The sequence below is a fragment of the Nannobrachium achirus genome (genome assembly GCF_963921795.1).
Source record: "Nannobrachium achirus genome assembly, chromosome: 16".
Lineage (NCBI taxonomy): Eukaryota > Metazoa > Chordata > Actinopteri > Myctophiformes > Myctophidae > Nannobrachium > Nannobrachium achirus.
This window is the reverse complement of record NC_137823.1, coordinates 30,086,318-30,100,086: the sequence shown is the minus strand read 5'-3', so window position 1 is coordinate 30,100,086 and position 13,769 is coordinate 30,086,318. Positions and strand designations below refer to the sequence as shown.

Below are 13,769 nucleotides of genomic sequence, written 5' to 3'. Positions count from 1 at the left end.
GGCTGGATCATAGTGAGAGGTCGGGTTGGCCAATCATAATTCAACCCAGCCCAGAAACATAATATCTACCTTGGTTGAGTGGTAGATATTTGGGAGACCTGGGTTCCAGGAGGTATCGTATCGGAATCATCGTTCATCGCCATTTATTGACCGGATATGTAGCATATTGAACTGAAACCTGTTAAAATAACCCTTTGTAAAACAATGAGCCTCTTACCTCGCACTGCTGAGGAGTTCAGCTCGGCAGAATACTGGGAACGTTTTTTCAAGAAGCGTGGAGAGAAAGCCTTTGAGTGGTATGGAGATTATAACAAACTTTGCGGCGTGTTGCATAAATACATCAAAGCCCAGGATAAGGTGCTGGTGGTTGGCTGTGGCAATTCGGAGCTTAGTGAACAGCTGTATGATGTGGGCTACAAACATTTGACAAACATTGATATCAGCGAGACAGTGGTGAACCAAATGAACCAGCGAAATGCCGAGCGACGCCCAGACCTGACTTACCATCGAGTGGACGCTACCCAGACGCCCTATGAGGACGCCAGCTTCCAAGCCGCTTTGGACAAGGGAACCCTGGATGCCGTGGCATCCGAGGAGGAAGGGACACTCGCCAAAAGAATGCTCGCCGAGGTGGCCCGTGTGCTAAGCGTAGGTGGCAGGTATGTCTGTGTGACTCTGGCCCAGGAGAGTGTGATCAGGCTGGCTGTGGAGCACTTTACTCAGATGGGGTGGGCAGTGAGACTCCACTGCCTGGAGGAGAAAGTGAGGCAGGGGGACACCGTTGCACTGCCAGTCTTCGTTTTGATCTGCACCAAGTTCCGACAGGCAATGCCCATGCCTATCCTGGAGCTATGCCTCGGAGAAGACGGGGCCCCAGCCCGGCTCACACAGGTGCCAGAGCTCCTGTCTGCAGTGAAGGAGCGCCAGGCGTACTCTATCCTGAGAAAGAGGCTCCAAGCGGGCATGGACTCGACTTCTAACCTCTCGCTCACCCTGTGCCACGTCAAAACGGGTCTGCCCAGATACACGCTCACTGTGCAAGACTGTGTGCCCGATGCCATGGTGCCCGGGGCAAATCACTTTGCCATATTTATTGTCCCGCAGGGCAGAGAGTCTGATTGGCAGTATGGTTCCAGTGAGGGGCGGCGGCAGCTGGCGGCCAGCGCTAACTTCAGGCGGTTGGTGGTCGTAGCGATGCACAGGAACCAGGAGTACCCGGACATGCAGGCCGTCCAAGCAGAGCTCTCACCACTGGTGATGGACCTGGCTCCCCCTGGTATGCCAGCCGACCACCAGGCACCCTTCTTGTCAGTGGGGGGTGAGTTGGGCTGGAGGGAAGTGGTCAGTAGAGGTGTGAGTGAGCTGAGTGGAGAGTACTCTGTGGAAGACGTGAGAGGAGAAGATGGAGACCTTTATCGCAGACTGGTCTTCCTGTCTAACGCTGGCCTCGTCCAATCGGAGAGCCGCCTTCTTACCTCCCCACGTACTGCATCAAGTCACAAAAGGAAGAACGTAAAGAATGTAAAACCGACAGCTCCTCCTGAAACGCCCTCAGTGGACAGTGGCTTCCTTTGCTGTTCTCACCATGGAATCATGGTGGCCGGCCTTGCCATGCTTCAGGTGGGAACGCCACAGAACAAAGATGTCCCTGTCTCTGTGCTCCTGGTGGGGCTTGGTGGAGGAGGCCTGCCTCAGTTTTTGCGGGACTTTGTACCCGGTGCCAGCGTTGAGGTCGTGGAGTTGGACCCCGTAATCATGGAGGTAGCAAAGAACTGGTTTGGCTTCCGACCTGATAACCACTTGACCGTCACGCTCGGCGATGGCCTGGAACGCATCAATGCCCTGGCGAAAGAAGGTGGCCGTTTGTTTGACGCCATCATGTTTGATGTGGACAGTAAGGACACCTCTGTGGGTATGAGCTGCCCTCCCGCCGGCTTTGTGGAGATCTCCTTCCTGAAGAAAGTCTTCAGCCTGCTAACTCGCCGAGGTGTCTTTATGCTGAACCTTGTGTGTCGTGACTCTGTGCTGAGGAAGAGTGTAGTGGAGCGTGTGCGCAGTGTGTTTCCCCTGGTGTTCTCTCGGGGGATTGACGGGGAGGTAAACGAGGTGCTTCTGTGTTCTCGGGCAGTAAAGGGGTCAGAGGAGGACAGCACCCAAACAGTCCCTCTGTTCCTCAACCAGGCAGCATTGCGTCTGCAGAGTGCGCTATCAAATAACAGCTCTGCAGGAACCTCCAGCCCACATATAGACATTGCAGAGATGTTAAAAGGCCTGAAGGTTGCATGAGGTTGTGTGCCACCAAGGACGATGAGGGATGAGCTGAGATGAGACGGCAAAAGGAAGTTCCTGAATGTCAGAGCATCTCAGCCTAACAATAACCATCGCTAAGGACAGAAACAATGTTGTGAAGGTGCTGAAAACTGAAGAGTCGAGTCATGTGTGTCTGTGTGTAATGGGCTGCTGGTGTGCTTGGCTGATTGAAAGAGTTATTTTTGCTGGATGAAGCAGGGAGCTGATTGGTTCCAGCCTGTGGAGAGGGAACTTTAAAAAGGCTGGTTCTCCCCAGTTTCTATGGGCTCTCCTCTCTCCACTTCCAACAAGACTGCCTGCCAGCCTGTAGAACTGTAGGCGTCTCGTAGGGGTTGATAGAACCTAATGTCTAATCTAATGTCTAATCTAATCTAATGTATCGTTCCGATAACGTACACATACAGTACGACATAAATGAGGCTAAAAGTTCTTTCTGCAGCTGGCCTTTGAGTTTGAATCCGATATGAGGCACTTTGCTGCATGTTCTTCCCTTTCATGTCATTCCCTCTTAAAATAAAGCAGAAATGCCAGAAAAAAAATATTTTAAATGAAGTGCAAGTAAAGGACTGAGGAGGCAGATATGTGAAAATAATATCCTATACTAAAATTGGCTAATGGGAGGACCTGCCGGACCTCCGCCCCATCACTATGACTCAGAAATATCCATACTGTATACTGCAGCTACACCCAAATATGGCATGTCATGCTGTTATGAACTCTCGAGCCGAGGGCCAAGTTGCGACACAAACCTATAGTTATTATTATTAATTGCCCAAGTGTGGTGACCAGGTGTGTGTGTGTGTGTGTGTGTGTGTGTGTGTGTGTGTGTGTGTGTGTGTGTGTGTGTGTGTGTGTGTGTGTGTGTGTGTGTGTGTGTGTGTGTGTGTGTGTGTGTGTGTGTGCGTGCGTGCGTGCGTGCGTGCGTGCGTCGGATGGTGGTTGAGACGTTGAGTGGATTTACTGTATCTCTCTGGGTATTCTCTGCATTGACATGATGACCAGTCAAAAATAATGAGCCAATGTGGTGGATTGTCCCCGCTCTCTCTCTCTCTCTCTCTCTGTCTCTGTCTCTCTCTCTCTGTCTAATAATATAGGGGAGAGAGCTCCCCTATATTATGTTTGTCACTTTCTCTCTACATCAATCGCTGGCCAGGCCTTCCCACACTCCCCCCCTGTGTGTGTCTGTCTCTTTCCCTCCCTGCTCTCTCTGTCTTTCTCTCTCTCCATTCTCCTCCATTCTCCTCACACCATCCCTTTGGGCTTCCTGCACACTAAAGCCACCCCCGCCCCACCTTGGAATCGATCACCATTTAAGCTGGAGAAAGAACCGGAAAAGATGCCCCGGCGCTCTCTCGGAAGCAGTCCGTCAGCTGTGTGTGAGCCACTCAAGGGCTGAACATGGGGCTGGCATTGACCCTGGTAAGAGAAGAGATAATCAATGAGAAGAGCAGCTCTCTCTGGCTGTGATGTTCTCTCCATAGAGTTATATATAAAATAAAGGGCGGATAGCCCTGCAAGTTGCTCAGTGGTGTTTTGAAACACCCGGAAGAAGCTAATCCAGGAGCATTGTGGGGGAAATTTTACTTAGGTTGACGAATGATACAAGCTTGTAGATCGGCTATTTTCAAATGGCCAGAAATGTATATAGGGCTGAAGTGCGTAATGTATGTTTTATATTACACCTGGGCGAGGGTGTATGATGTTGTGAGACCCGAAACACCCGTCGACCCCAGGCTACATCACTGATGATACGTCCCAGTTGCATCCTCGTGATGTTTTTTTTCATTATTAGTTCTATTTATAGTGACTCATAGGAATAGACTATGTGACAACCAGGAATAGTTTGGTTACCACCGGAGAGTCGGTTGACGGCCGGAATGTAGACGGCACCCGGGAGCAGGTTGGGTTAGCGCCCCAGCCTGTGTCTTCCGTGAGGAAGAAGCCCAACAAATCCACGGTTAGGCCTTTAGGAGGGCCATTCAAGCCGCAAGCGGAGCCTGCAGCACCACCTTGCCCAAGTGGAGCTTGCAGTACTACCACCGGCCAACCCTTGCGGCCCAGCCACCTGCAGCAGCTGAATGGAATGTTTGGATCGGGAGTCTGGTGCAACGCACAGGGCCTGGACCTTGTGAGAGCAGGAGAGGACCTGGTGAGACGTAGGAGGAGCCCGGCCAGGAGCCAACCCATAGAGCCTAGTTCTTCCACGCGCCAGAGTGGCGCTGCCCCCAATCCCGGCAGAGTAGTTCCTGTGCAGCACATTGAGTAACCCTGGTCTTTCCCTAATAGGACTGATCGTGGATAGCTACTGGGACGTAAGTCGGGCATGATCAACCCCGGCTGGGTCACCTGGGCGAGGGTGTATGATGTTGCGAGACCCGAAACACCCGTCGACCCCAGGCTTCATCACTGATGATACGTCCCAGTTGCATCCTTGTGATGTTTTTTCATTAAATCTACAAAGTAACTAGTAAAGTTTTCAAATAAATGTAGGAGGGTAACAGTATAATATTTGTCCCTGATAATGCAGTGGATTAGAAGTAAAAGTACTGAAAATTGGAAATACTCCATTAAAGAAAAAAAAAGAAAAAATGTTACAAGTACAGTACTTTATAAATGTACTTAGTTACTTTACCCCACTGACGGTATAATAGTGAAATCCATGGACGGCTAATAGATAGACAAGCCAGGTAAGACGGACGGACAGGCACAGATACACCTATGTTTTTGTTCTCTACTAAGGAGTGGTTATTGTCTGAAGGTGGTGAGATAGCCCTGCATCGACCTCACAATGCATGTAAAGGCCAATTGGAGCCACTCTACAGGGTCCCCGGTGACTGATAGCTGCAATAAAGTGGTCTCCTCTACGGACACAATGGTGATTTTAATGTCTTCTGCCAGAATAGCACAAGTGAGATGGACAGATCAATATTTTCAGTGGGCAGCTATTTGGGGTTTGCGTGTGCGCGAGCGTGCGCGTGTGTGTGTGTGTGTGTGTGTGTGTGTGTGTGTGTGTGTGTGTGTGTGTGTGCGTGTGCGTGTGCGTGTGTGTGTGTGTGCGTGCATGCGTGCACATATGCTGTGTTGTAAGAGGAGTGGCTGCTAGTAGAAGAATCAAAGGTTTTTGCAAAATGGTTGCTGGTTCTTTGGGCCAATGTGGGTCATTTAAAAGCACATCAAGGGCTGGACTGGACAAGCTCAGGATTTAGTTCTATTTTGGGGTATAATGTGTGTGTGTGTGTGTGTGTGTGTGTGTGTGTGTGTGTGCGTGCGTGTGCGTGTGCGCGTGCGTGCGTGCGTGCGTGCGTGCGTGCGTGCGTGTGTGTATACGGTCTGTCTGCGTGTCTAGTAGAGGGTTTGCATGCTTCTGTATCTGTGTGGATGTGTGCCTACTGAGTGTGTGAGTGTTTGTTTGGTTCTATGCCCATGTGTAGACCTACAGCGTGCACAACTGACCGGGTACAGATGTGTGAGTGTGTGCGTGCGAGTTTGTGCGTGCAATCGTGCATGTGTGGATGTGTTCTTGACATAGTCGTTTTGGACATGTAATATGGTAATTATAATAATGATTATGGTTAGGCATATATTTGTCTTGCGCAGCCGGACAATAGGAGATTTCTGCCTAACGAATACGATACATCTGGGGAAATCTGAATTCAGTCTAGGGGGCTTGCACAGCAGAGAAAACTGCTTTAAAAACAAATCGTATCACTGTCCCAATACAAAGGACTTCTCTACATTTTTTGCATGGTTCTCCAATACAATTATTCTTCATCCATCCATCCACCTGCAACCGCTTATCCGGAGTCGCTCCGAGTCGGGTCACGTGGGCAACAGTTCCAGCAGGCTGTTACCAGGCCAGTGTAGAGATGTAATCTCCCCATCTTGCACGGCTCATGCACATGCGATTCATGTGCACGGAAAAATCGGCTTTCATCCAGTTGTTATCGGGTTTCCACAGTGAATTTTTTTGCTAAATGTAACACAATCAAGAACTACACTTTCCCTTCCCCTCTGGTCCCCTCTCCAGACACTGTGGACAGCGTGGAGACAAATCAAAAAGCCAAATGGCGCACACACACTGGCCACGGCACTGCTGCCAGCCAGCAGGATATATAGACAGATTTCTTGTTTACCAACATTGAGACTGCACAAGCCTGTTTCATATAATCATTCAGTTCCCAAAATATCCCCAAACCTGTTGATTTGGGGAGCGCAGCTTTCAGTTCATTCAACCTCCTCTCTGTGTTGGCTGGTGAGTGGTGACTGTGAGTGTGAAGAGACACTCCACATATATACTTCATCCTCTCAACGGCATTGCGCACGAGAAGAGCTGATATACAAGCACACAGCTTGTTTCGGATGTGACTGTGTTGTGAGCTTGGAGGTCTCCTGCCGTTCTGTGCATGCGACGCATAACGAGTGGTTTGAGAACAACTGCTTTGAACATACTGTAGCTTCAAAGCGGGGGCAACTTCCACCTTACAGACGGTTATTTTTTACCTCTCTGCAGAGGTGCACTAAGGTTGGCTGTCATGCATATGACACCCATAAGGTGCTAGAAGGTGTTCTGAGCTCCTCAGTGTTCACTGATCACAGTTTGAACAAAGACACTTCTCTGACTGACGTCTCTTCAACACTTTGAAACAGGTATCTTTCATTTTACTTTCTTTAGTGTATAGATATGATTGCTATCTAGAATGTAGAGCTTTTTAAAACGTATATTAACATAAATAAATATATCACTTACAAAAAGTTGATGTTTGCAGAAACATTGCATGAAATTGCATCAGCTGTATTTAGTAACGTAGGCGTATCACTAGTGGCGTTTCCATAAAGCCACTTTTTGCGCATTAACGGCTTATTCGCAAAATGTTTTTTATGGAAACACTTCAAAATGCGAATAAACTTTCATTATCCGCAAAAAAAGTTATCCGCTTGGAGTGAATTGATGAAATCAGACAATAAATGCGAATAGATTATGACGTTCTAGGTCCATTTCCCCTGCCGCTTTACGTCCATGGTATAGCGTTAGCCCACAAAACAAACCGGTTGTTTGTTACACACGGAGTGACACGGACCGTGTGTAAATTCCTCCCGTTTTCACCTCCCGGAGTCATCGGTGGCGAACCCTTCCTCATCACACGGTGTTGCGTGCCTGAAGTGCCCAATCTACAAGCTCACAGCAGCTCGCATCCACGTCTCCGCGCCGCGTTGTGAGCTTGCAGATCGGCCACCTGACCTTCCAGAGGACGCTGAAACTTGGAGGATGAGCCCTGTGCAGCGAAGCGACTGCGGTTTTCCGGGTGAACCGGTAGCTTTATGTATTGAGAGGAACTCTTGCCAATTTCGTAAGAGACTCGTCGCCAATTGTAATATATTTAAAAGTTATTTGGGGCCATGATGATGACTGATAACCCCTTCTTCCCACTACTAGACAGCGACCGAGTCACAGCAGTCAGACGTGCAGACGGTGCAGTGCTCAGGTTCGGTCTGAAAAAAATTAGCCGGTCAACTCTTGCGACCGTCGCTAATTCGAATGACACCCGCAAATGGAAACATGCTAAATTTGCTTTGTCTTAATGCGTATTTCTGATAATTCGCTTCCCTAATTCGAATAAGTGTATGGAAACATGGCTACTGATAGGTATTGAGCTTCTCTTAGCAGGTGATACTGTGTGCAGGATATTCATTGATCTTTAGAACATCTCTCCTGTTAGAAACCTTAGTAGATGATTTCGTCCAAAACTGACAAACGTCAGTACATTTTCCCTCCGGAGTCAGGTGATCAAGATGTATCAGTCATATTTTTCATATTCCATTATCATTGTCTATGAACTGACAATTTGCTGGCCGGAATGTTGAAAATAGGCGATATACAAGCTCACAACTGTGTGTGCTTGTTCAAAAACTATGAACATAAAAAAATATATACTGTAAATATTTGAAACATATAAATCTTGTCCCTGGCACCAAATAATTTCAATATAATAATACATGGCATGTTAAAACAAAGCATGTGCTTTTGTTTTGTTATTTTAGGTTTTAGAATTGATGGAGATTATGACTACAACTGCTGCAGTCATAGATTATGACTATACGATTAACAACATAGATTATGATTACTATGAGGACGGCCCCGACCCTTTTTCCATTTCCAAGGGCGTCAACAACGAAGTCAACAAATCCCTCAAGATCGCATACCTGGTCATTTACAGCCTGATCTTTGTGCTTGGCGTGTTGGGGAACAGTGTTATCATCTGGGTGACAGGCTTCAAAATGAAGAAAACTGTCAACACCGTTTGGTACCTCAACCTCGCTGTGGCTGACTTCCTCGTCACAGCGTTCCTGTCCCTGAAAATCACATACTTAGCTCTGGACGAACACTGGCCTCTTGGCAAATTCATGTGCAAAATGGAAGGTACTGTTTTCTTGTTGAACATGTATGCCAGCATCTACATCCTGGTGGTCATCAGTGTTGACAGATGTGTATGTGTGGTGTGTCCAGAGTGGACCCAGAACCATCGCAGTGTCAGAAAGGCGTCTTGGGTGAGTCTGGGTGTCTGGGTGCTGGCCTTGGCTCTCAGCTCCCCTTACTTCATATTTAGGGACACACAGTCCTACTATAATAAGGTCCAGTGCAACTACAAGTTCAACGATGCATTAACTGATGACTACAGTAAACCAGAAGAGAGGAAGTTGTGGGCATTTCGATTTGGGATCATGATCATCACTCGTGTCCTAATGGGATTCGTTGTCCCTTTCACTGTCATCGTCTCCTGCTATTCTGTCATCCTCTACCGTCTCAGGAAGAATCGTTCCCTGGCCAGCCAATCAGGTCGCCCCTTCAAAATCATAGCAACTGTTATCACCACATTTCTCCTGTGCTGGGTCCCCTATCACATCATGCATCTGATTCATTTTGTGAATTGGCTGGTGACAGAGTTCAGTGAAAAACTGCATCATGTGGTCACCATCGGGTTTCCCATAACCACCGGTCTGGCACTTCTCAACAGCTGCCTGAACCCGCTGCTGTACGTGTTCATGGGTAAGGATTTCAAGGATGTTTTCCGCAGGTCTATCCTAAAGGTGCTGGAGAAGGTCTTCGCTGAAGAGCTGCCTCAGACCAACACTTCCACAAACCCAGGGAGCAGCATTTATGAGACTGCCTTGTCTGAGATACAGGTTAGGACTGTCTTTCAATATACTTCAATTAATATAGAACTAGCTATATGGAATGGAAAAGTAATTAAACCCCTCTTTTTCATTTTCCTTCTTAAAATTGCTAAATACAAGGCACAAATAAATTGTTTCCATATAATCAATTATTTGCACTGCAAAACGATTCGATACCGATTATCTGCATTGTAAAACGATACCGATACGATACAATGCCAAAACGGTATGATATATGCTTTTGCATATCGATATAGTAGATCATTGCAAATTAAAATATTTTTTTTGATTCAGTTACTATATCGTTACACCCCTATATGCGTGCCATAGGGATGCGCGCTGACTGGTTTTGTTTACCTCCTGCTTGCATTCCGTACAAAGCTAGCATGGACATGGCACCGCCGCGTGGGATGATTTTGTCAAGATTAACGATAAAACATCACTCATCGTCAACATCAGTGATGTCAAATCGAATTAATAGGAAATTGAAACCTTGAAAAGTTGATCGACACATCAATAAATGGCCCCAACACGTTGACTTGCAAAATACTGATTTGTTCACATCACCAATTGGTAGGACATGATTCATACATAATATTTATATTTTTCACCTAATTCTTTCCACATGTAAGCCAGTGATGTGACACCCTCTCCTACTATCTCTCCCCAGGTGCCCATTGAGGTCCTGGACACCACCTCATCACTTTTGACACCTTTGACCCCCACACCCATCACCTCCTCCTCCACCCACCTGTACAACCCAGAGGAGAACACCATCACCAACATCTGCACGTCCAACATCATACTGGACCTGCCGCAGGTTAGGGATCAGTGTTGGGTATCGTTACTTTTTGAAGTAACTCGTTAGGTTACTTTCGTCACTGACTTGAAAACTAATCCGTTACGTTACTCCGCTACCCAATGAGAAAAGTAACTTAACAAGTTACTTTTTCCCTTACCGACCATTAAAACCCACCTGCGTCAGGGTGGAAGTCTGGTAAACATAAAAGAGAGTGCAGCCTCCATTTAGCTCATGCGTCCTCTTCAAAAGATAGACGCTCCCCAGCGTTAAACTGTACAGTACCTCTGTGCCGTGGCATTGTTATGGCGACTCTACCGGAGTTACATATTTTTTATTCATGGTGAAATCGTCCTTCGCCACACACTAGGATTTTTGTTGAGCTGCAAATTCAGCACCACTTAAACCGTCAGCATGCTGTATGAGTAGCACGGCTTTGGTAGGGCAAGTGTCTGGTTAGTAGTGAAGCTGTAGCTGATGATAGGTGTTGTGCATGCGTACTGGGAGCTGAGAACCGTACTGGGAACAGACAGACAGTCTAGTTAAAACATGAACGAAACAGTCTAGTATAGGACACTTGTCTCATTCATTATTCATATAGACCCTGACACAGTGAAATGGTCATACTTTCATGATATCAAACACACCTGTTTAACAGCTGTATCCACACTGGAGACATCAAGCAGAATCATCAAAACCTGTTGATGATTCTTACAAGAGTTCTGTTTTCTATTTTCATCTCACACAGAGTCTTCCAGGAGAGAGACTGTTTGCTGTGCGGATCAACTTCATCAAAGGTATTTCACAAGCCAGTCTCAATTGTCTCCTTGATGAACTTTTGGAGAAGAAGGTGTTAAACGAATCTGAGTTGGAAGGGGCCCTAGCAATGCAGGTGAGAGGCGACAAGGCACGTTTTGTCATGGATGCAGTGAGAATCAAAGGATCTGCTGCAAGTGCAATCATGATAAAGATTCTCTGTGAGATCGACCCATTCCTCTCTGAAGATATTGGGCTGAAGGATTGACTTAAAATTCCTTCAGTGTCTGGGTGTATCTGATCTGATTTCTGAAGATTTAAAAGACAAGTTGGACACATACATCTTTGTTATGACAGTCGTCTCTATAGCAACTTTAACGTTAATGAGCAATGACGGGTTCAACGCCTTGCTCAAGGACACATCAACCGGGTCTGTGTCCCAGAGACACCTCATGCTTTTACTTGAAGACAATTTGACCAAAACACTGTATGGAATATTTTATTGTCAAAAAAGTTCAGCATGGGCCCAGAACCAACGCAGTGTCAGAAAGGCGTCTTGTGTGAGTCTGGGTGTCTGGGTGCTGGCCATGGCTCTCAGCTCCCCATACTTCATCTTTAGGGACACACAGCCCCCCCGACTATGATAAAGACATCATCTGCTGCTTCGACAACTATGCACTCACCGATGACGACAGTACACCTGAAGGGAGGCAGATGTGGATATTATCTGTTATTAAGGTTAAGGGGAGGGGAAGGGTTTGGGCCAGGCATGTATCTGACTATCAGGCCAGGGTTAAGATAAGCATTACCATGTGCATGCTACTGCATTTCTGCATAAAGAACTGCTCTGTCAAAATCATTTGAAAATGATCTCTGTCAGCCATTCACCACAGCGACTTGCCTTTTTTCAGGGGTTTAGCATTATGTTTCTTTACACAAGCTAGATTTATGTATTTAAAATAATTGGTGGCAAGTTGAACTACCTCTGTGTATTTGTCATTTGTCCAAAGGTGTCAGTTTGACTTGCATTGAGTAAAAATGTAATTAAATGTGACTTAGAGCAATGTACAGTAAATTGCCTGTTCTCAGTAACATCTCATGAGTCCACAATCTTTTGTGGTCCTTCCACTGGGTATTTGCATACAGTACACAGTGAAATGAGGTATCTGCATTTAACTCATCCCAAGTAACAGGAGCAGTGGGGCTACGGGCCTCGGGGAGCAGTTAGGGGATAAGCGTCTTGCTCAAGGACACTTTAAAACATTGCTGAAGCCTGGAATGGAACCTGGGACGTTTGGTTTCTCAGGTCGTCTCTATAGCCATTCAGCTAGTCAAATTAAAATGTATTTATTGTCCTTGCTAAATAAATGGGGTTTAAGCGATCTTATACAGTAAAATCCGTCTTCCAATCCAATTAATATAAATATCTAAGCTAACTCTGTGTCTGACACTGACCAAACACAAGTATGGCATGTTTTCACACAACCAGTAGATATGCTCTATGTGCTGTACTGTATGTATTACATAATCATTCATTTCCCTTACAACTTATCAGTATTCACACAGAGACACTGCACTTCTCCTGTCTTGTACTTGACTACTACCGTGTACCATCACCACCCTGCGCCGCTTTGAAGTGAGCTGCTCTGAAGTGAGCGGGGGAATCACCAGCTGATGTAACCAACAGAAACTCTGTCATAAATGTCTATATGGCAGCAGCACCAGTACAGGACGAGCTCTGAAACTGAAATCTGACAACTTTCTTTCATTCGTTCTCGCTTGTTGTGCAGCCTGTGGGACACAGTCCCTAGAGAGAGGATAGTGAGCTAAGAGAGAAGAGAGACCTTGAAATTAAAAAGGTTGATAATCACTTTAGTAAACGGGACACCCAATCTACCCTGTTAACTCAGCAAATGTTGTTCGTTGACCAATACAAAATAATATAGTGTTTTTTTTTTCATAACAGACTTTCCATGGAACCTTGTTTCTCCAGTTTATGCAGCTTGTTTGCAATGCTAGCCAGGCTTAATATTGTTGCTCTGGGTGTGGACTTCAACACCCCCAGGAGAAACATGTCGTTGCGCCAGGAAATATCAATAACGTTTTATTGGTCTACGAGGAAGGGCTAGGGAAAACAAAGACCAAAATGAAACCATAGCAATGGCGGAACACACGACAGCAGCAGCGTGTTACTCCCGTGGAGAGCATCTGCCAACATGATTGGATTGACTGTGATGTGCTGATTTGCTGTGCATCTGCATTTTACATCAAGTCATCAAGTGCAGTGGTTCTCAACCTGTGGGTCGGGACCCCCAGGGGGGTCCCCAAATTATTTTGGGGGGTCCCCAGATGTTTAGCTAAATGTTAACATTGCTTTCTCACTCAACAGTAAACAGACCAACATATAGTGTAAGTGCATACAGGGTATCTGCACATTTGTGACAATTTAAGGACTTTAAAGACCTTTTGCTTTTTAGTACCTCTGGTCAAACATTGATCAAATTGTCAAATATTAGAGGCAGAAATTGTGACATGCTCACAACGCCTCGCAACGCGAGGCGTTGTGAGCATGTAGAGCTGCTATTTTCACAATGGAATAAATCGAGTCAAACTAAATGTAATGCAAACTCTTACAATTCCAAGAGCTCGTCAAGGTGGGGGTCCCCAGTCCAAATATGATTATTTTGGGGGTCGCGGCCTGAAAAGGTTGAGAACCACTGATCTAGTGAGC

General features: G+C 46.4%; 2 protein-coding genes across 2 annotated transcripts; both read left to right on the top strand.

Moving 5' to 3' along the window:
* Positions 1-204: 204 nt before the first annotated feature.
* LOC308300962 (eEF1A lysine and N-terminal methyltransferase-like) lies at positions 205-2,286 on the top strand (the record flags this gene model as incomplete). Its single annotated transcript, XM_080744859.1, has 1 exon — positions 205-2,286. One exon carries the CDS (start codon positions 205-207, stop codon positions 2,284-2,286), a length of 2,082 nt encoding a protein of 693 aa, XP_080600985.1.
* A 6,084-nt stretch (positions 2,287-8,370) lies between these two features.
* LOC308300961 (chemerin-like receptor 1) lies at positions 8,371-12,849 on the top strand (the record flags this gene model as incomplete). The annotated part of the gene is made up of 4 exons (XM_080744858.1): positions 8,371-9,492; positions 10,154-10,303; positions 11,031-11,174; positions 12,829-12,849. 4 exons carry the CDS (start codon positions 8,371-8,373, stop codon positions 12,847-12,849), a joined length of 1,437 nt encoding a protein of 478 aa, XP_080600984.1.
* Positions 12,850-13,769: the final 920 nt, after the last annotated feature.